Below are 21842 nucleotides of genomic sequence, written 5' to 3' on the forward strand. Positions count from 1 at the left end.
TTCCTGGCCTTTTAGTTTACTAAGAACACTGGAAGCAGTTAAATATTAATAGTTTAAAGATGGAAGAGAGGTCGCATGAGACGATACTGTCAGAGACGTGTGAAGCAGAGCAACTCCATCTTAAACAGAAGCTGGGTCAAATGAGGCTGAAACCCACTGGACTGCATTCCCAGATGGCTAAGGCATCCTAAGTCACAGGATGAGATAGGAGGTCAGCACAAAATACAGGTCATAAAGACCTCGCTAATAAAACAGGTTGCAGTAAAGGAGCCGGCCAAAACCCACCAAAACCAAAATGGTCACAAGAGTGACTTCTGGTTGTCCTCACTGCTACACTCCCATCAGTGCCATGACAGTTTATAAATGTCATGGCGATGTCAGGAAGTTACCCTATATGGTCTAAAAAGGGGAAGCATGAATAATCCACCCCTTGTTTAGCATATCATCAAAAAATAACCATACAAATGGGCAACCAGCAGCCCCTGGGGCTGCTCTGTCATTCTTTTATTTTTTTACTTTCTTAATAAACTTGCTTTCACTTTGCACTGCGGAGTCACCCTGAATTCTCTCTTGCACGAGATCCAAGAACGCTCTGTTGGGGTCTGGATTGGGTAACAGTATCATTTTTGTTTTCAAAAGATTTGTCTGCCTGTGATAAGAAGAATAGAGTGTTCATTTTGGTATCATCTTTAGCTCCTGACTGGAGGCCCAATAAGTGTCAGGAACTGGACAAATCTTTACATGATGTCTTCTCAATAATGTTGCAAGGCAGGAACATTCACTTTGGATTGAAAACATGAGAAAACTGAGGCACAAGGGCATTCAGAAATGTGTAAAGCCAAGTAACCAGTCAACACTGATACTCAGTCTCAACTGGCGAAAGCCACTCCGTGATTCTGGCAAAGCCACACCTGCCATGAATGCAGTGTCAGGTCCTTAGTAGGTGCTATGCACTACTAAACCATACTCGTTTGTTATTTCATGAATGGACAGAAAAACACATGTATGAATGAATGGCTAATGCCAAATGTGTATGGAGAGATGGGTGTAGAAGGAGCAGAGAACCAATGAAGTCAATGATAATAGATTGGCTAAAAAACAGGTTGAATTCCCTGGTCCAGTGGTTCAGCTGCTTCATCACAGGGCAACCTTACCAGGCACTGAGTAGGTTAAAGCCTGGCTCAGTGCCAAGTATGAAACTGAGGCTGCTGGCCCCTTTCTTGCCCTTTCCCATGACACCCTGGGCAGGTCTGGAAAGAGAAGTGACCACTCACTCAGTACTTTGCACCACAGGGAAGGATCCCATCCGTACATAAGAACTCTGCACGCCATTCTCTCTCTTCCCCAAGATTTCCTTCACACTGAACAAATCCATCAGGTCAAAACCTGTTCAAAGAGAAGAGCTGGGAGTGAGTTTGGAGATGGAAGAGTATAAAGGGACAAAGAAAAATCACATCTGCTCTCTGCAAAGGCAGCCTGCCCCTCCTGCCCCAGGAGAACAGATCGGGAGGGGATTGTTCAAATACATATTCAGGGAGAAAACATAAGCACCGGAGTAATGAGATGTACAGCTTCGGCTTCAACTCCAGGAAAAAGGTGCAGAAGAACACAGACACTGGCTTTCTCAAGAAAATGTGTGTGCATGTGGTTAAGTGTGAGACAAACGGAGGGTGTCCTGGTTGTGTGAGTGCCGCAGGGCCCTGGTGTTCACGAAGCCCAGATGTGTGCTCTTCGCTCACGCAGGCTGGCTCCGCAGGCAAACGGCCACCGGGCTTTCCCTTCTGCAGCCGTATTTTTGCCTTGCATTTGGACTTTACTTGGGTGATAGTTTGGCAGCTTTTAAGTTTCATGATTTTTAAAGAGAGAAACATCAGAGAGGAATAAACTGTCTTCATGAGACTGCATTACTTGAAAGGATTTTGTTTTGTTTTTCCTTAATTCAGTTTAATTTTCCTCTAAGAGAGGACCTTATATGCATTGTCAATGTAAAGTAACAGAAAAATCAGGGGCTTTGGACTTGGGTGAGGGTCAAGGGTAAGGGATGGGGGTTTGATCCTGAGCGGCCATGTGTATGTGACACTGGGCAAGTCACATGACCCACAGGAGTCTCGCATACTTCACCGTGGAAGGACAGCAATGATGCCTACTGGGTAGGGCTCTGTGACAATTGCGTAAGACCCTAAGTATGCGTACTCAGCATATGGTGAGAAATTCATACAGTGGGTTTCTTTTTACGAGTTATTTCCCACAACCACCAGCACATGCTCGTCCACATTCCCCCACAGTGGGATGCTTTCTGCAGACCAGGTTCTCAGAGGGGCCTGAGGACAACACTTGTTCTGGAGGCTAACATTGTGACTCAACACCCGCCTGAAACTGTCTCTCTCAGACACTGGCAAAAGCTCTCAGCAGGTTACAGGGAAGCTGGCTGAAGGCAGGCACCAGGCTGAACCCATCTGTGCACCCCCAGGGATAATATACTTCTCGGTATTGGCACCTAACCTATGAGACTTTAGGAAGAGTTCCTCACTGTTTCCAGTATTCTAAGGCACTACTGAAAAAAAAGAAAAAAGAAAAAAAAAACAGGAAATGAACTTGTAGAACTAACATAATGATTGAAGCCTCTTGGCCTCTTTTACCACTAAATTCTGCCCAAAGAGATCATTTATTCATTCAGTATACGCTTTTGAGAGCCAGGTCCACGCCAAGCGTTGTGTAAGAAATGCCAGGGAGGGAAGCAGGTAGTCCTGAAGCAGAATTGGACAGGTCTGGGTTGTGATCCTAATCACCATGTCTTTGCTGGGTGACCTTAGGCAGGTTGCCTGACATCTCTGAGCACTGGTTTTTTCCATCTGTAAAAAGGGGATTATTTTAGAATGTACCTCATCGCTATGAGACTTAAATGATACAAAGTTCTTCATAAAGTACCTGACATACAGTAAATCACCAACAAAGCACTTTTCATATTTACTGTTTTCTCATCACAATTGCAGCATTCTCTAATGCTAAATTTTGTCCATAGATGTCATGTATTTATTCAATAGATCTTTTTGAGAGCTTGCAATATGCCAAGCCCTGTGAGCTCCAGGGTTGCAGCAGGCGCCAACACAAAATCCTGGCTCCAGGAGAACTGGAACTGGTGGGGACCCCAGGAAATAAGGAAATGCACAGTGCAAAGGTGCAGTACGATTCCAGGCACGAAGAATCAGTGAGCAGGGGCAGCACTGGAGAGGAACAGGGCTGGGGCGACAGGGAAGGTGCTCGGGGAGGAAGCTACCAGGTAGAGGCCTGCTCTGGCCTGCGATGGTCTGGGAAGGGGGTTCTGAGCAGGCAAGGTTGCTCCGGGATTGAAGCCCTGCACTTTTTGGATGGGACCATTCCCCGCCCCTTGCCATCCTAAGGTTGTCAAGTTCTCGGAAAATGACTAAGAGCTGCCATTATGTCATTTTTAAATAGCATTTCACACACTGGCTAATGGAATTCATGATATAATGTTAAATGATATTGGGTCCTTAAGATGGGAACAGTATTTAGAAGCTTCACTATAGATAGAAAAAGCACCCCTCCAAACCGTGCTTGTTTACACACACTAGTGTGAGTGATTCAGCATCTCTGGAGATGGTTGGTTTGTGGGAGGGAGCAGGCACCCACAGTCCCACAACCGAGGTCCCCTGTGGTGCATGGGTTGATCCAGCTGAGAGGCCGCCACTGGGCACAGGCTGAGCGAGGCCAGCTTTCCTCACCCGCCAACTGCTTGAGGACAGGACCTGGCTTGCTGAGTTCGCCACCCGATCCCCCATCCTCGGGACCTGCAGGGCCAGCCCACAGTGCAGATTTGTCAAACTGAACACAGGTCTCACTCTGAGCTGTAACACAGGCTTGGTCCCTGGGAGAGACTGTGTGGAGGAGAGAACACTCAGCACGTGGACCAGATATCCTGAGTGAAGTCCTACTAATGAGCTGTGTGGTCTTAGCACAAGCCTCAACCTCTCTGGGCTTGTTTCCTCTGCAGTTTTGTAAAATTGGTATAATAATAACACAGTGTAGTAGACAAGTAAGGGCTATGATAACAATTCACATGCAAATCCCTGTTCCCACACTTTCTCTCCCTGCCAGCTCTCAGGCAATTTACTAACCTCTCTGCACCTCATGTCTTCATCCACCAAATGGGACATTAAGAATAACCACTTGGCCAAGCAAGTGGCTCATGCCTGTAATCCCAGCACTTTGGGAGGCCAAGGTGGGCAGATCACTTGAGGTCAGGAGATCAAGACCAGCCTGGTCAACATGGTGAAACCCTGTCTTTACTAAAAATATAAAAATTAGCCAGGGGTGGTGGGTTCCTGTAATCTCAGCTACTTAGGAGGCTGAGGCAGGAGAATTGCTTGGACTCAGGATGCAGAGGTTGCAGTGAGCTGAGATCGCACCACAGCACTCCAGCCTGGGTAACAGAGAGAGAAGGAGAGGAGAGGAAAGGAGAGGAAAGGGGAAAGGAAAGGAAAGGGGAAAGGAAAAAGGAAAAAGGAAAGGAAAAAGGAAAGGAGAAAAAAGAAAAGGAAAAGGAATAGGAAAAGGAAAAGGGGAGGGAAGGGGAGGGGAGGAGAGGGGAGGGGAAGGAGGAAGGGGAAGGGAAAGGAAGGAAAAGGAAAAACCAGTCACCAGGCCTGGACAGGACAATGGCCCTGCACAGTGTCTGCCTGTCTGCCAGTGGTAATACATTCTGACTCTACTATTAGACATTCATGTCTTGGAAAATCACTTTGAGTTTTAAATGAGAAAATGTGTAGGAACATGCCTGAAACACAATAGTTGCTCACTAAATGCTGGATGCTCTAATGGGTCCCTCGCCCTGAATGAGAGCATGATCACTCCTCTAAACCTTCACAAGCTCTAGACAAACATGCAGCATGGAGAGGTGGGTGGGTCTCCCTGATACCAACATCCTGTGACCCTGGCTGAGTCACTTTCTTTCTGAGTATCAGTCTCCTCATCTGTAAACTGGGAGAATTTCGGGTGCAATTGGATCATCTCTTGTGTTTTTAGCACCAAAAACTATTGATCATATTTCCCCCAATTTGTGCCATGGCTGGAAGGAGTCCCAGTCAAACTGCATTTCTTGCATAACAGTTCATTTGAATGTGCAGTTTTGTGCAGTGAAGAATCCCTTTGTTCAGTATGCCAGGAGACAGGAGTTAACAGAACAGCCACAGTTCCTACTCAAAGCCATGGGGTTAATCCCAGGTAAAGGTACAATGCACACTGGGCATTAGCAATGTTTAACGCAGCCCAAGGCACTCCGCTCCCACACAGAGTTCCAGCTAGGAGACTGAGGAAGTCATCTGGTTTTGTTGAGCCTGTTTCTGTAATTGGAAAAATGGAGAGAATAATTTATTGCAGGGGTGTCATAAGACCTAAGTGTGATGATGGGATTAAATACCTGGGGGATCAGCACCCAGGAGTTCCTCAGTCAACCCCACTGTCCCCACCTGGGGACCACAATGGGAACCTGTTGACCCAAGTGAAGCTTGATCCCCTGGCAATAGCTCTGCCACGACCCCAGAGCCCCGTCTCTCTCACTCTGGTTATAAGGACCAGGCCTCCAGGGTGCATGACTGGGAACAGTCGCCACGCCCACCAAGGAGGGAGTCCTGGGAAGTCCCAGAGATCCTAAGTTAGGTGTTGGGAAACATTTGCCGAACCCAAGCTGAGAGCACCCCTTCTCCTTTATCTCCCCACTGCACTGCTGTTGGCACAGCCGCCAGCCCACCTGAACAGGGCCTCAATGCCCCGGAGGCTGCAGTCTCAGTATTACCTAGAGACAGAAGCATGAAGAGTCCCCACAGCTCTGGGCTCCCAAGCAGGCCCAGTGAGGAGCAGCTGTTGGAACTGACTGGGCCCCATATAACGAGGGGCCTTTTACAACCCACTGGGCTGCCCCTGTATTGGAGCCCCTGTGTCTGGAAGTGTCCTGGGGCCTGAGAAGCCCCAGCAGTGGGAGGTGCAAAGTCAGAGCCGGGAACTGCAAAGTGGGCTGGGCCTCTACTTCACAGCACCATCAAACACCACTAAAAACTGACACCCTCATCTGCTTTTCCCCCTCAGCAGTCATACTGGAGAGAATATATGAAATAGACTTGTTTTCAAAAAGCAAGCCTATGCTCTACTTTCTGGTTCCACTTTTATTGGTTTCAGTGAACAAAAACAAAGAGTTGAATACAACAAAACTTGGAACAACAAGGAATTAACTAGGTGGCAGCAAAGGGCACCAAGAAAAAAAAAAAAAAGATAAATTGCCCAAAATAAATAAGGGCTGGGAAGGAGAATAAAAAATGTTCCCGAGGAAAGCAGGCTGTGATGCAAGGCACTGTGAGATAAAAAAAGCAATTGTTTCATGCAAAAAATAGAGGGAGCACCTCGCTGAAGCCAGGAAAGCCACTGGACCACATGGTGTCAGGAGACCTTAGCAATGGCCCAGGTCACTGGCTGCACCTGCTGTGCCAGGCACCTACTGTGAGCTCCTCACCTCATCCAGCAAAGGTCGACCTGGATGGAACTTTGCTGCTGCCCTCACACCGCCCCCTCTCCCCGCCCCTCCGCCCAGCTGGCTTAGTTCCTCTAGGAATTTCCATGGGTCTGGGCAAGATGCAGAGAGCTTATGTTTATGGGGCTGCCTCCTCCAGTAGATGGAGAGCTCTTTGAGGAAAGGGATGATTTGATCTGTTTCTCCATTCTTAAAATGCCTGCTGCTTTTGCTGTTCCTGTTTGAGAATTTGAGGGTCGTTTGTGGAAGGAGAGAAGAAGAGAATTAAGGAATTCATGACCCACTGTAATGGGCGTCCTATGTGTTAGATGATGTGTGGGCTGCTCAGGTTGCAATCATGAACAGGCATCTGGGCTACTGTGGGATATCAGGACCCACGGCGAGGGTACACTGGCTGGGAATGGGGTAGACTGGGGCAGGTCAGGCTGGGCTCTGTCGGCCCCATCGGGGAGATTGGGTTTCTTCCTTCAGGCAAAGAGGAGCCACAGAGGGCTTTAACGTGAGGGATAAATAGCATCTGGTTTCTATTTTCCAAGGTCATTCTGGCAGCAGGGGACGGACGGGTAAGAAGACCAACCAGGAGTAGGCCTGGAGAGATGAGGGCAAGTGAGGAGGCAGGGATGGAAGAAGCAGCTGAATTAGAGGGCTGTTTAGAAGCTGCCATGGGCAGGACTTGGTAACTATCTGGATGGGGGACCCAAGTGGGAAGAGAAAGAAATCCAGGATGTCTGTGGCCAAATTTGAGACCTGCACATGCCTAACATATGCTTTAAGCATTAAGTAGCTAAACTTCTAGAAAAGTTGCCTAACACTTTTATTGGCTAGAATTTGTAGAGCATTTGGTTATTAGAGCTGAGAGGGACTCTTGAAGACATTCTGTAGGATCCACTGCTACATAGGTGAGGAAACTAAGGCTCAGAGATGTCAAAAGATTGACCCAAGGCTGTCCGGCTGGTGAGCAGCAGGGCCATCTAAGACCTATGCCTCCAATCTCCTACGTGTATTCCCATCCTTGTGCTCATAGTCCCAGCCCAGATATGCCCTAAAAATAGCCAGAGCCATTTATGGGAAAGCCTGGAGGTGAGGCTTTTGGGGACTGCATTTTTTCCAGAATACAAAAGCTGTCCCTATTACCCGACTGCATTTAAACTGGCAAATCTGAGGCTCCATCTCTTCATAACTCACTCTTCAGCCTGAACATGGCTGGAGCAGTTTTTCGGGGCTGGTTATAATTAGAGGAGACGGTAGATAAAGCAGGTTCTCTGTGCATTCAGAACTGCACAAACTGTATTTGCTCTACAGACTGAAGGATGCCCAGGTGGCACTGTGATTTCTTTTCCAGGAAGACTCCAAAGAGGGAGGGGAGGCCTCAAGACTCTTCTGGCTGTGGACTGACACAGGAGGGCCCATAATCGAGGTCCCAGTCACCAAACAGACACTTTGGAAGGATCTTCCACATATGCCATAGACTAAGAAATCTGTTCAAAGTCCTGCATTTTCAAGTGTGAGTACACACACACACACACACACTTAAATCTTCCCAGCAAGAATCAGTTGTTATTATTATTATTATTATTATCAATATTATTATTAAGAAAGAAAGCTCTGTCACCCAGGCTGGAGTGCAGTGGAGTGATCTCAGCTCACTGCAACCTCTTCCTCCTGGGTTTAAGTGATCCGCCTACCTCAGCTTTGGCTAATCTTTTCATGCATATTTTTTGTAGAGATAGGGCATGCACCACCATAATTGGCTAATTTTTTCGTGTGTATTTTTTGTAGAGACCAGGTTTCACTATGTTGCCCAGGCTGGTCTTGAACTCCTGGGCTTAAGCAATTCACCTGCCTTGGCTTCCCAAAGCTTTAGGATTATAGGCGTGAGCCACTGTGCCCAGCCAGAATTATTCTTAAGTAGAAAATAATTGCTATTCTTCAGTCTATAGAATGATGAAAAAGCTTTAAATTCATTCTGAGTTACTGATGATGCAGACAGATTTGTTTGTTCATTTGTCTGTCTGCCTGCCTGCCTTCCACCCTTGCTTTCTCCCTCCTTTCCTTTCTTCCTTCTCCCATCCATCTTTTTGTACATCCCTCCATCCAGCCTCCCATCCAACTATTCATGTTTTCATCCTTTGATTAATGCTTCTTATTTTCACTAATTCATTCATATATCCATCCATTCATTCAACAAACATTTGTCACATTCCTCCTAAGTGCCAGGTACTGTCCTCTACTCTTAAGACACATAGAATAAAGCCCAAGTACAAACAAGTCCTGCTCTCAAACAGCCCATATAATTGCTGGGGAGGTAGACAGGGAAGCAAATAATTATAATGCCTTCAGATTGGAGTTCTCAGAATAGAATAAAATGCAAAAAGAGCAACTAATCACCCTGTGGGGCTTCAAGCAGTTTCCTGGAGGTGACTGTTGAGTTGGGCTTTGGGGAATGAATAGGAGTTCACTGCCAGAATAAGGTGAGAATGGGCACACCACACAGAGGTAATATCATCAGCTAAGGGGAGCACTACATCTTTGGGGGCTAGTAAGCATTCCAATAGACTCATGAGTAAGCTAGGACAGAAGAGTCAGAACCTCTCCTGCAGAGTAGGAAGCATGGACTAGATTACAGGAGCCAAGGAATCCAGGTTTTACAAAGAGAGCACTTGATGAAGGGGAGGGAAGAAGGCAGTGCTGGAGGTTGACATGCTGGTTATAGAGATGCTATAACACTCCAGAGAAAAGACAGTAGTGGTCTGGATGGGCCTGGTGGCAGCAAGGGAAGTGCAATTTTCTTTTAACTCTTCCAGCCACCAAGTAGATGCAATGACAGCAAAAGTGCTATGTCCTCTCTCTTGGGCAGCCTGTCTGGGGGTGGCCAGTCCAAGGGGAAGAGTTCAGAATCTACATGGCAACACAGCCTATTTTTCTCTTCTTATCACAGAAAAAGAGATTAACTTTTGAGGGTCAGAGTAAGTTTGCCTGATTTTTAAGACAAACATGACTTCATTTCTTCACTCTGTTGAATCAGTTACCTAGAAATACACATTGTACAGTCCAAGCTCCAAGACTGGCCACTCCATGTGGCAAAACAATGACAAATGTGGGCTTTGCTGAGTGGTGGTCTGAATGCAAATCCTGATTCCGCCACAAACTCAGGCAAGTGGCTCAGTCTCTCTGTGCCTCCGTTTTCCCAACTGTAAAATGTGCAACAGTGCATCTTATATAAAATACAGAGGAATGCATCTCATATGCTATGAGGGTAAATGAGGATATGTATGTAAACCCTCTGGCACACAGTAAGTGCTCAGGAGGCATTCATTATTACTATTGCTTTTATTAATCACATTACTGTCATAAGGATTCCCATCTATGGATATGTGTGTTAGATAATGAATTACTTGAGGGACACTGCTATGAAGGACTCATAGCTTCCAAAGCCACAGGTAGATAATGCAATAAGGTAAGAATTTGCTTTGAAGATGGATATCAATGGGAGGGGTCTCAGGGAAAAGTTGGGCAGACACATTCACACTCCAGTGGACAGAAAATAGATTATCCGAGAGCCAGAGCCTTGCTGGGGATTTCCAAGGCAAAAAGCAGGAGCCTTGAAGTGAAAATGCCCAGAAGTGTTACACCTTGGGCAAAGTATTGGATTGGTGCAAAAGTAATTGCGGTTCTGCCATTAACGTTTTGCACAATTTTTTTTGCACCAGCCTAATAGCTCAGATATAAATATACTTATTTCAAGGAAATTAAGTTAACAAAGTGAAGATGAAAGTCACCTTTATCTCATGTATTAGACAAATAAACCCTGACAGTGATAGCACCCCATTGGGCAGCAGCTTCACACCAGGTGCCCCACCTGAAGAATATCACTGTCTCTGGTTTCCTCTGAAAGTGCTGGTTTATTGGGGAGGTGCTTGAGCAGGGAGTAGAGGCAGGATTCAGGGAAAGAAAGCGGCTGACAGAGTATGGCATGAGCCAGTTACCCTGATGGACGACTGCCCCTAGGAAACTCTGGGACATGGGGTCAAACGTGGACTTCAGAACAATCCCACCCAAGGAGCAGTAGAGCCGGGGTGCTTCTATACCAAGGGTCGCTGGTTGAGAGCTGCTCCTGGGTTGTTCACTCCCTGGCAACTTTTCCCCACTGTGCACGTAGGCAGAGCAGCCTTCCACCATTCCAGAAAAATCCCCCAGGCACAAGACGCAGATGCCGGCATCTTTAAGACAGCAGAGCACAGTGACATGGCAAGGTCCCTGGAACACAAGCAGGGATGCCAGGGCCTGCCGAACACCCTCATCCTGACCTCACATAGTTCCCTGCTCGGATGGGGACACATAAGTGCTTAGAATTGGACCCAAGATGATGCAGGAGGAAGAGGAGGGACGCCCAACGCAGGGTCATTGGCAAGAAGAGCAGGGCTGCTGTCCTGCAGTGGCTTCCTGGTTGGGAGTCGGGAGAGAAGAAAACTTCTTTGTCATATGTATTTGAAGTGCTGAGCAGGGTGCCCAGCCACAGGGAGGGCTGGATCCATATTATTGGGATGGTGGGGAGCCACCTCGACTGTCCCCCGCACTCTCGCAGCCTTCTATTCTGTCATATGCCTGACAGCCTTTGGTGAGACTCTGCGATATTTCTTTCTGCTGCTGGGTCTGTCGTCACGTGTCTCTTTGTTCTCTCACCCATTGATTCACTCATATATTTATAACTCTGATTCACTCTCGCTTTCACTCCAAAACACATTGATTTATTCAGTCGTTTGCTCACTTTGCCAATCATTTGCTTACTCATTCACCAGCTTCTTTACAAACTCATTCATTCTCATGCATTATTGAGTGACTCCTATAGAATATCCACAGCCTGCCAAATGGAAAATGTGAATGTATGTTCTTTCCTGTTGGATGGTTCTTTGATGAGAGCTGCCACCTGCACGATTCAAACCATTTTATCAGGACTCTGGTGAAATATGGGAACAAGAACAGGGTCAGTGAGGCCGCCCTGAATTGACTAGGGTCATGCTCAGGCTCAGCAAATCATACACCAAAGACAGCACGTGTGGTTGCTGTTTTTCCTTACCTGTGATTTCCTTGGTTCCTCCATTGGTGTGCTTAAAGCGATCTCCTTCTACACGAACGCTAGGACAGAGCACATCTGAGGAAAGCAAGAGGAAACAGAGACTGATGAGAAAATGCGATCCATCGTCACCCTGTGAAATATGACAGCACAGGAGACCCCACCCTGCCTTGCAGCATGTGAGGTGTTCAATGCCTGGAGAAGATGCGGAGGCAGCTGGCATCTCTGCACTCACTCATGTTTTCATTTTCCCATGTATATGTTAAGCATCAACTCTGCAAATACCGTGTTCTGTACCGGAGTGAAATGTGAACAAGGCTTTGTCTCTGTCTACAATGAATTCACAGCCTTGTCCGAGGGAGCCAGACACGGACATCAATATTACCAACAAAGTGGAATAAGTTGTAGATACATGTGCCTGCTGCTGTGGGGTTCAGGACACAGATATGCTACCTAATCTAATGCAGGAGGACAGAGAAGCTTTCTTGGAAAGATTCCTTTTGAAAGAACAGTAAGATTTAGCCAGACAGGCAAAAGACCAAAAGGTGATACAGGCAGAGGGAACTTCATTTAGGAAAGCATGCACATTTAGGAAAGCATGAAACCTCCAAGTCAGTAGGATGTCAATGAAATGGAAATTGTGTGCAGGGACAGACCAGAAAGACGTTCCATAAGTCATCTAATGGAGCTTCAGGTCCAGTTCCATAAAAAGGCAAATTCCAAATAAGTAAAACTCAGTTATACAAAAGCAATTCAGTAAGTCATACAATAAAAAATTATTATACGATATTACATAAACATCTTAAAGTCTTCATGAATCCTCACTTCTAAAAAGTTGGAAGAAGGCCGGGCGTCGTGGCTCATGCCTGTACTTTGGGAGGCTATGACGGGTGGATCACCCAAGGTCAGGAGTTCGAGACCAGCCTGGCCAACACGGTGAAACCCTGGCTCTACTAATAACACAAAAATGAGCCGAGCATGGTGGTGCACAGCAGTAACCCCAGCTACTCAGGAAGCTGAGGCAGGAGAATCGCTTGAACCTGGGAGGCGGAGGTTGCAGTGAGCTGAGATCGCGCCACTGCACAACAGCCTGGGTGACAGAATGAGACTCCACCTCAAAAATAAATAAATAAATAAATAAATAATAAAAAGTTGGAAGAAAAATGAACTCTTTCAGCCCCTCTAACAATTTCGGAAAGAGCATTAACTTTGAATTTTCATGTGCTGAGTCCATGCCGACTGCACTCCCGCCTACCATTGTGGCTTAGAGAAGTCTCTTAATCCGTGTGTCTTAGCGTGGGCACCTGTGGCACGGGAGACCTTAAAACGCACACATTTGTCACAGGGCTGCTTTGAGGATTAGGCAAGATTATGCCTACAATAGCACTGAGAGGCTGTAAGGAGATTCAGTATTCTCATAAATTTAGCACCCAAAGCACCTCACTTACCTCCCTGAAGACCCAGCCCTGCCCGTGAAGCAATTTGGTTATCACACATTATTATTATAATCACACATTGTTAGGCAGCTCCACCACCCCATTAGTTCCATATACAATGGCCTGTTCTCATATTTGAGGATATAAGTGTCTCAGTGCAGGGGAACAAATGAGATCTTTCCTGATTTGGAAGGAGGTATTTTTAATGTTTATCCTCAGAGGCACCACCAGGTCTGACAAGCACCATGGAAGGGGTTATTTTGGAAACAGCACCAAGCTGTCTGTCTAGCACTACATACAGGAACGGGTGCAGGCACAGCACAATATTTAGACAGCTCTACCCAGGACAGCGGCAGCTGTGGGGTGACGATCAATTGCTTTAAGTTTGGCAGCCTGCCAGAGAGACAGGCTGGGAATTGTGTGTCATTTTAATGAGTTTAAAATTTAAGACGGGTTGACTCAGAAGGTTCTATCTATCTTTGATGATGAGCAAATCTCTGGAGGCTGGCGGCTGGAACTCAGAGTAGGCTGCTCCACTGAGTCACATCATCTCTGCAAATTTCCCAAGGGGAGGACCACGAACACAGAAATGATGGAGATTCTACTCAAAGATAGTAGAACTTGCTCAAATTGCTTTAAGGAATCTTTCTCAAAACAACCTGCAAATTCCCTCTGGGGCCATCACTAAGCCTCACACATGCACCAGGCTCAAGGGGCAGTTTACAGCTGAGTTGGTTAAGTCAGAACAAATGGCTTCCAAAATAGCCCTGCAGCCAGGCTTCCCAGGGATGGTGGGGCCCTCAGGGTTTACCTGCTTGGCAAGGAGGTAGGGTTAGCATCCATGGCTCCTCTTAGCCTATAATTGGAAGCCATTCTGCATGTCCTTTTGGCCAAGATATCCCCATATCTTGGAGAATGATCTGTTTATTTCTGTATTCACTCATTTATTCAAACTCAATTCTTTACTGAGCTCCAGATATGTTCCAAGCATTGAGCTAGCTCTAGGGTCACAGAAGTGGATGATAGAGACGTCCTAGTCCCTGCCTTCAGGGCATTGCAGGCCTGACTAATACGAACAGACTCCAAACATGTCAGTGAAAGAAAGGATCAGTGCTACTGGGAGTCATTGTGTCTCCATGCTTACCAAGGCTCCTCCTCCTGGATCTTAGAGACTGCTCAGCCTTCAACAACCCCAGGGGCTTGTTTCCATTTGTCCCAGCCTGGGTAGGGAGCCCTTCCTCGGGTCCCAGTGTCTGAGAGCTGAAGGCACCATACTGAAGTCACTAATGGGCATGCCAGTCTCCCCAGGGACTGGGAGTCTTCAGACCTGGTTGGACCTCAGCTCACCTCTGTATGGCCACTGTCTTTCTAGCTCCAAAACCATAACAGGCCTTCAGTTATTGAGCAGAAATGACTTCTGACAACTGAGCTGAGAAGTAAACACTGACTGGTGGAATGTGGAGCCTCCCAGGCATGGGGTTCATTATGATTTTGATGAGCCACTGAGAGTATTTCATGGGCCCTCGGGCTCCTGCCCTGGAGGTGTAGCAGGCATCATTTCTTATCAGCCCCCATATCCATTTCCCACTTTTTAATTGCTAAATAAATGCCACCTTAGTTCAGAAAGACAGAGTTGTCAGCCCATGGAGCAGAAACACAGTAGCTGCTTGGTCTAAGTCAATTACGATTATTCTATTCCCCACCTTTCCAGACTCACTTGCAGCTAGGGCTGGATGTGTGATTCACGGCTGGCCAAGGAAACAAATAACAAAAGTTTGCTGTGGATGAAGGAAAGGATTGCTTAATGAAAAGCTTTTGGTTTTCTTTATGTAAGGGAATAGATAAGTGGATGGGGTGGTGAGTTTACTTTCCCTTCTTCTCCCTTTGCATGTGAAACATAATGTTTGGGGGACTGTCTAGGAGAATGGAGGAAATATCAAACCAGCAATTCCAATCCTAGGTGGGAAGCATAAGATTTAAAAAACAAAACAAAACTAAACTAACAAACAAAAAACTTCTATTTGTTTAAGCCACCATACATGGGTTTTCTTTACTTGCAGTTGAGTGCATTCCAAATTTGCAAGCATTTCCTTCCTGTGGCCCTCACTGATATGCCAGGGTAACCAGCTGGAAGGTCAGATTCTCTTTCTGGATGTCTAAAGGACAGTTAAGGAGGGTGATGAGAAATGGTGCATTATTTCCTTGGTAAAGGAAATACAGACTGAGTTATCTTCTCTATCCCAATAAATATGAAATTCTCAGGTAATCCTTCAGGAGCAGCATAAGAAGTAGTTCTAAATTAAGGACAAGGATAAGTTCTTATGAGTTAAAAATGTGGATTTAATTTGTTCTTAGCTGGTCCACTGGTTGATTTCCCTTTTTGAAAACATGAGAACACAAAAACGAAAAAGTCTAATGACAAAGACACTGCTTCCTTAAAGTCCATTTATTGTCTACCCATTGACAATCATTTTCCTTCACTTTCTAGGTAAGTGGAATATTCTAGACTTCTGAAGATAAAAAAGGTATCTCTTCACACAGCGTGGGTTCCTTCTTACCAGAAGCCTATTGATTGATCAGAGCTGCCGCTCTAAGGGAAAACACCAGGAATGTACTGTAGTCTTTCTGGAAAAACACATCCATTTTCGCCCTCAGTTTACCAAATGGCAAAAGGGAGGCATCTGCTTGTCCCTGAGGGGAGGAAAAGGGCTTGCACAACATGGTGTCTGACGTCCTCGTGCTCTATATTGGTGCGCCCATGGTTCTGTCTGCAGAACACACAGCCTTGGCATCCCCTGGCTCTCGGCCAAGAGTTTTTCCAGTTGGGAAAGGTGGGTACATGCAATTATTGAGCACCCAGCGTGGGTCAATCATCTGGCTTTGGATTTAACTCACAACAACCATCCTAGAAGGTAGATTTTGTTCCCATTACACAGATATAAAAACTGAGTCCAAGATGAGAAACTCGTCAGATAGGAGGAATGTCTCTGTATTTGAACAAATGCCTACCTGAATCTAGCATCTAGGAAGAGATATGGTGGCCCCATGTTAGGAGATCAGCAGGAGCGGTAGAAACAAGGGAAGGATGCCAGGGCAGCCTGCCGATACCAGGCAGGAAGCAATCATGGCTCATCCATCACCTCGCAGCAGCCGCTGCTGAGTGCAGCTAACCACAGACAAGATGTATGACATCCAAGTGGGAAGGGGAAGAGGCGGAGGAGGGAAGAGCTGAAGTGGACGCCCAGCAGACACAAGGTCCAGTTCCTCCGTTGCTCCAAGACCAGCCAAGGAATTTTCCACACATCTCTATTTCAGATAGGCAACAGACACATGCCAGGCACAAGGGCCCAGGGATCATGTTAACAAGGATTACACTGTCATGGCTCCCAGGGACTGAGTGCCCGCATGGCTAGGTCCTGCACTGGGAATGCCATGTGGATTGTTTCTGAGCCTCTTGACTGCTCTGCGGGAGGGATGTAGTTATCTCCATAAGCAGCAGACACATGTAGGTGGCTTGCTGTGCACCAGACGCTGTTCCAAGCATGTTGAATACATTAACACATTTAATTGAATCCTTACCATGGCTTTACGAGGTAGGTGCTATTATTTACAGAAAGAAAGAAAGGGGGACTAACTTCTTTCTGTAGAAAGAAAGGCATAAAGAAGTTAGTCAACTGCCCAAGCCCACATAACTTGCAGGTGGCAATGTCAGCATGATGCTCTGGTATCCAGTTCTCGGCCACTGCATGATGCAGCCTCTCCAGGGGCCAGGTCAACTGCCTCAGGTCACCCAGCCAATAGGGATTCAGGTCTGTCTGTCTCCAAAGCCTGCACCAGCAGATGGTCAGCTTGCTACTTTCTACAGCAGCCCATTTTGCCTTTTAACAGTCTTGACTTGTAGAAGAATCTTCCTCACTCTGTACCTATAGGATTCATTGGCTTATGCAATGAGAAGCCAAGGCTCAGAGAGGTGAAGTAATTTACCCAACATCACACAGCTGACAAGAGGCACAGACTTGAACCCAGGGAGTCAGATGTAAGCATCTGAGCTCTTAACCACTATCCACAATCTCCGCATTGGAAACCACATTGGTTGTGATAACCAGCCAACTGCTGAATGGCTATACTGTGTCAGCGTTACACACAGGCTCTCATTTAATCCTCCTCGTGGTTTGCAGGGCAGATGCTATTATCCATATTTTACAGGTGAGCAAGTAACTTTCCTAGTAATTGAAAGGGGGAGGGAGATTGTTATTAACCACATCTCAGGGCCATGGTGTGCAGTTTGTGAGAAGATGAAGACAATCCAGGGTCCAGACATTGGTTCTTATGCGCAGTTCCACCTCCACCACCTGTTCTGAAACTTTCTGGAGATTACTGGCTTGCATTTCTCCTCTAGGCCAGAGTGTATCAGCACCAGCTGCCTCCCCAGAAGGCCCAGATCCTCTGGGTGGTCAATCCACATCTCCCAGATCCTTTAGGCAGGAGAGAGGGCATGGACAGGGCGCTGCGTGTTTTGTGAAAATGTTTATGCAAGTGTTTCATGGGAAGTCTGTAAAATATGCGGTAGACAAAATATCGCCAGAAAGGAAAATCCCCCTGGACCTGCTGACGGCTGCAAACACTGACTCAGAGGATCAGGGCCACCTCCCTCCTTCCCTTCCTTTTCTCTATCTCAGGAAGATGCAGCACGAAGAATGAGGGGTAGGGCTCTGGCACAGCTGGGCGCTAACTGATGGGAGTTGGGGATGCAGTTATCTTTGTTTGGAGACTGGTGAGGCACAAGAAACAGTAACAAGGTGAGGGCCTACCAGGGCCATCTCTCCTTTCCCAGCCAAGTGTGAGCTGTGCACCAGTGTACGGAGAAGCCAAAAAAAGACAAGACCATGTGAAAGAATCTTGCTTGAGCCCCAAGGTTGATGGGAGGAAGCTCTGGGGTAAGACAGGCCTCACCTCTTTCATGTCAGCTGCCCCCTGTGTGTCTGTTTCCAAACTCAAAAACAGGGGTGAAAGTCCCTCCCCTTTCCATCCACGGTTGTCCTAAAGGTTAAATAGGATGGACAGTGGATGGGAAGTTCTCAGCATGAAACCTGGCATCTAATAAGTGCTCATTCATTTATTCCTTCATTTACTCAACACGTATTTTCCAAGTGCCTGGCACATATGTCTCAGTGCAAGGAACAAGTGCAAACACATGTACACACAGGCGAGTGGCTACTGCCCTCTTGGTGCTCCCGTGCTAGTGGAGGAAGCAGAGAGCAACGCAGAACAGCACAGAAGCCGACACAGAGAGGAAAGCCAGCCATGGCGTGCAGCCTTTGCCATGGAGGAAATATGCCTGCGACATAATGGGGCTTTGGGAGCAGGGACACTGGACAGATGCTGGATAAGCTGGTCTGGGAAGAGCTCTAAGGTGAGTGACATCTGAGCTGAGAGCTAAGAAGGAAACCAGTCCAGTCATGGGAAGAGCAGGACAAAGCCTGAGCCTGGAGGGGCTTTGTTTATCATGGGGGTGAGGAGGGGCCAAGCCCCACAGCTACAGTGGCAGGAGGAGAGGGACAGGAGAGGAATGGGAAAATGCCATGCATGCCATGGAGAGCCTCGTGGCCCAAGCCTGAGTCTGGAATTCAGAGAAATGGAGAGCTCACTCTGCCCACGAGTGCAAGGTGGACGCGATTAAGGCTAGGTAGCAGCAGGCGCTGCTCATGGTCATTACTACATATAAGTGCTACCTGTCCAACAAGGACTTTGGGTGCCAGCCATCATCCATGACTTCAAATGGCCCAAGGGTTCCTCGGACCTCCTTTCCCTCCCAGGAATGGCCCAAGAACCAAGCACCAGTAGGTGTCACCAGAGACTGTGTGGAGCTTTCTCTAGGAGACGATGGGGAGGAGATGGAGGAGCAAGGGGAGCTCAGGGGCAGCAGAGCCTTTGCAGCCTTTTTGTGTGAGAGCCAGCAGACCTTCTGAGACCAAACCTTCCTTCATTTCTTGTTTAATGAAAACCCAGTATGCACCTAGCACTGAACTGATCTTGGGCATAAAATAATGGCAAAGTGGCAAGCTCTCTGTCCTCAAGGATCAGCCATCCAGTGGAAAAGATGGAAATTGATCAAACAAGGCACCGGGGTCTCCAAAATGTCTGTAATGATAGCAGGTGGGGGCGGTAGTGGGGAAGCGCGAAGGCAGGGATGGAAGAGAGGGTGGCATAGCAGGTGGTTGGAAGTGTTGGATGTCTCTACTCGGGGAAGAAGGGATTGGAGGCAAATACAAGGAGGCAGGAATTGGGGGAGTGACGCATGGGAGGTCTGGGAAAGGACCTGGAGGTGAGGAAGAGTGGGGACACATGGCTGGGATGGTCAGCAAAGGGAAGAGCAATGGTGAGATGAGGTAGAAGGGGCCAGAGGCTGGGGTTGGGGCTGATGGACCCTGGTAAGATGTGTCACCCTGCAGCAGGAGAAGGGCCTGGCTGTGACAGGGAAGGGGTGAAGGCAGAGACCAGCCAGGAGGCCACCACAGTGGTCAGGGGGAAGGGATGATGGTGGCTTGTTCCTTGTGGTGGGGGTAGAGGAGAGGAGAGGTAGTCAGTCCCTGGATCTATCCTGAAAGACTAGGCAGGCTCTGAAGGGAGATGAGATGTGGAGTGTCTGAGAAAGTGAATGCTCTGCCCTGTGCAGCTGGAATGCTGGAGCCACAGAACCTGAGTCCAGTGGTGGACATTTTCCATGTGAGATATCCTTTGGGTGCTCAGCAAGCATCTGGATCTATAAGCTTGGCTTTCAGATTTCAAGGCATGAGGCTTGGTTGGGGCTTTCCATTTGGAAGTTGCTGGAGCAGAGATAGTGTTTAAAGCATCTGGAGTGAGTGAGATCATTCAGCGATACATGAGACAGAGGAGAGAGGTCTGCAAATTAGGTCCTTGCAGCCTCCAATATTGAAATGCGGGGGATGAGGAGTAGCTGGCAAAGGAGACTGAGAAGGGGTGGCCAGTGAGGTGGGAGGAGAACCAGGGAGAGGGAGGTCCGCAGGGTATGTGGAGGGAGTGTTTCATACAGCAGGGAGCAGTCCAAGGCACCAGTTCTTAAATGTCAAGTGAGAAGGGAAACAGGCTGTGCCCAGTGGCTCAGGCCTGTAATCCCAGCACTTCAGGAGGCCGAGGCGGGTGGATCACTTGAGGCCAGGAGTTTGAGATCAGCCTGGCCAATATGGTGAAACCCCATCTCTACTAAAATATATATATATATATATATGTGTGTGTGTGTGTGTGTGTATGTGTGTGTGTGTGTGTGTGTGTATACACACACACAAAAATTAGCAGGGCGTGGTGATGCGTGCCTGTAGTCCCAACTACTAGGGAGCCTGAGGCAGAGAATCACTTGAACCCAGAAGGGAGAGGCTACTGTGAGCAGAGATCACACCACTGCACTCCAGCCTGGGTGACAGAGCAAGACCTGGTCTCAAAAAAGAAGGGGCAGCATTTATGGTGAGGTTTGGCATCCTACAGGTCATTGGTGCCCTGAATGATGGGACAAGGGCCCCATTGGAGCAGGTTCAGGGAGAATGGCTGGGCAGCAACTGGAGACAGCAGGTAGAGCTATGTCAAACCCATACTCTTCTTCCCCTGACTCCTCATTTCAGAGACGGTCTGAACCTCTAATACTGTCCTCTAATAATGACTCCTGAGGGAGCTGTCTTAGGAAGTTTCAGGAAAACACACATACTCCCAATGCTTCCACAACAGGTCTCTCTCTTTTTAAAAATGTATTAGAAGAGACTCCCTCTTTAATGATTTAAAAATTATTTTCACCAAGAAAATTAGCAAGATGCTAATTACTCTACTTCAAAGTTGGGGTACCCTGAGAGAACACGTGGACTGATTGTTACCTGGTTCAGCTCGAAACCAACAAGTTCATTATTCCAAGGAGCTCAACGGCGTTGAAAAATACCTCCAAACATTTGGGATTAAGGCAGTGGTAGTGTAAGAAGGAAAAGAAAAAGGAAAGACGTGTCAGTTACCGAATCCCTAGATTCAGCAAGCACATTCACGCACCATGACCTCCAACAGCCCTTCTGATTTTCTCAGAGGGGAAGACGAACACTTACAAGAGTAAGAGACTGCTCCAAAGTAACAGAACTCATTAATACCCAGAATTCCAAGCCAAGTCTGTCTGACACCCAATCTCCCATCTTCGCACAACAGTGTGACCTGCGGAGATGGCCAAGGGAAAGGGTGAACCACAAGACCAGTGTGGGGTAGAATGATCCATCTGTTGAGCAAGGGTGTGGAGACCCTTAAGAACTCCTTAAATGAGCAGGATGCAGTAGCTTGATAGAGATGGTGCCTGTGACTGTCACATGGCAGGTGAGGGGCAGGGATGATGGTGCAAGGGTGTCTGGCCATAGGACAGTGTGTGCAGGGGACAGAGGGAATGCATCATTGTGACTGTGGGATGCTCGTGTTCTGTTCGGAGGTTATGATCATTAGGCTGATGACCTCACTAAAGAGCAGAGGAGTGAAGGCGTGAACACATCCTGGGCGTCCACTATCTGCTGGCACATGACCACTACCTGGATCCGAGGGAGGCCACAGGGAACAGAAAGGACAAGAGAACAAGAGTTTCTGCCCTCCTGAAGCCCAGAATTTCAGTGGATTCCATTTCATTCTCTCAACAGCTTTCCTGAAGGGTTTTGACATTCCCAGTGACACAAACACACTGAGGCTCAAAGAGGACGAGTGACCTGCTCCTGGTTACTCTCCTGGGAGGTAGCAGAGGCAGGGCTCAAGGCCAGGT

At 47.4% G+C, this 21842-nt stretch overlaps 1 protein-coding gene across 1 annotated transcript in view; it reads right to left on the reverse strand.

Moving 5' to 3' along the window:
* COL22A1 (collagen type XXII alpha 1 chain) overlaps nt 1-21842 on the reverse strand; it is a 326468-nt gene that overhangs the window by 247738 nt on the left and 56888 nt on the right. The window contains exons 4-5 of the mRNA XM_045398749.2: nt 11619-11693; nt 1275-1386 (exon numbers count right to left, since the gene is read on the reverse strand). Of these exons, the coding sequence (XP_045254684.2) occupies nt 1275-1386; nt 11619-11693 (187 nt within the window). The remainder of the gene's footprint in view (nt 1-1274; nt 1387-11618; nt 11694-21842) is intronic.

The sequence above is a fragment of the Macaca fascicularis genome, chromosome 8 (genome assembly GCF_037993035.2).
Source record: "Macaca fascicularis isolate 582-1 chromosome 8, T2T-MFA8v1.1".
NCBI classification, from domain to species: Eukaryota; Metazoa; Chordata; class Mammalia; order Primates; family Cercopithecidae; genus Macaca; species Macaca fascicularis.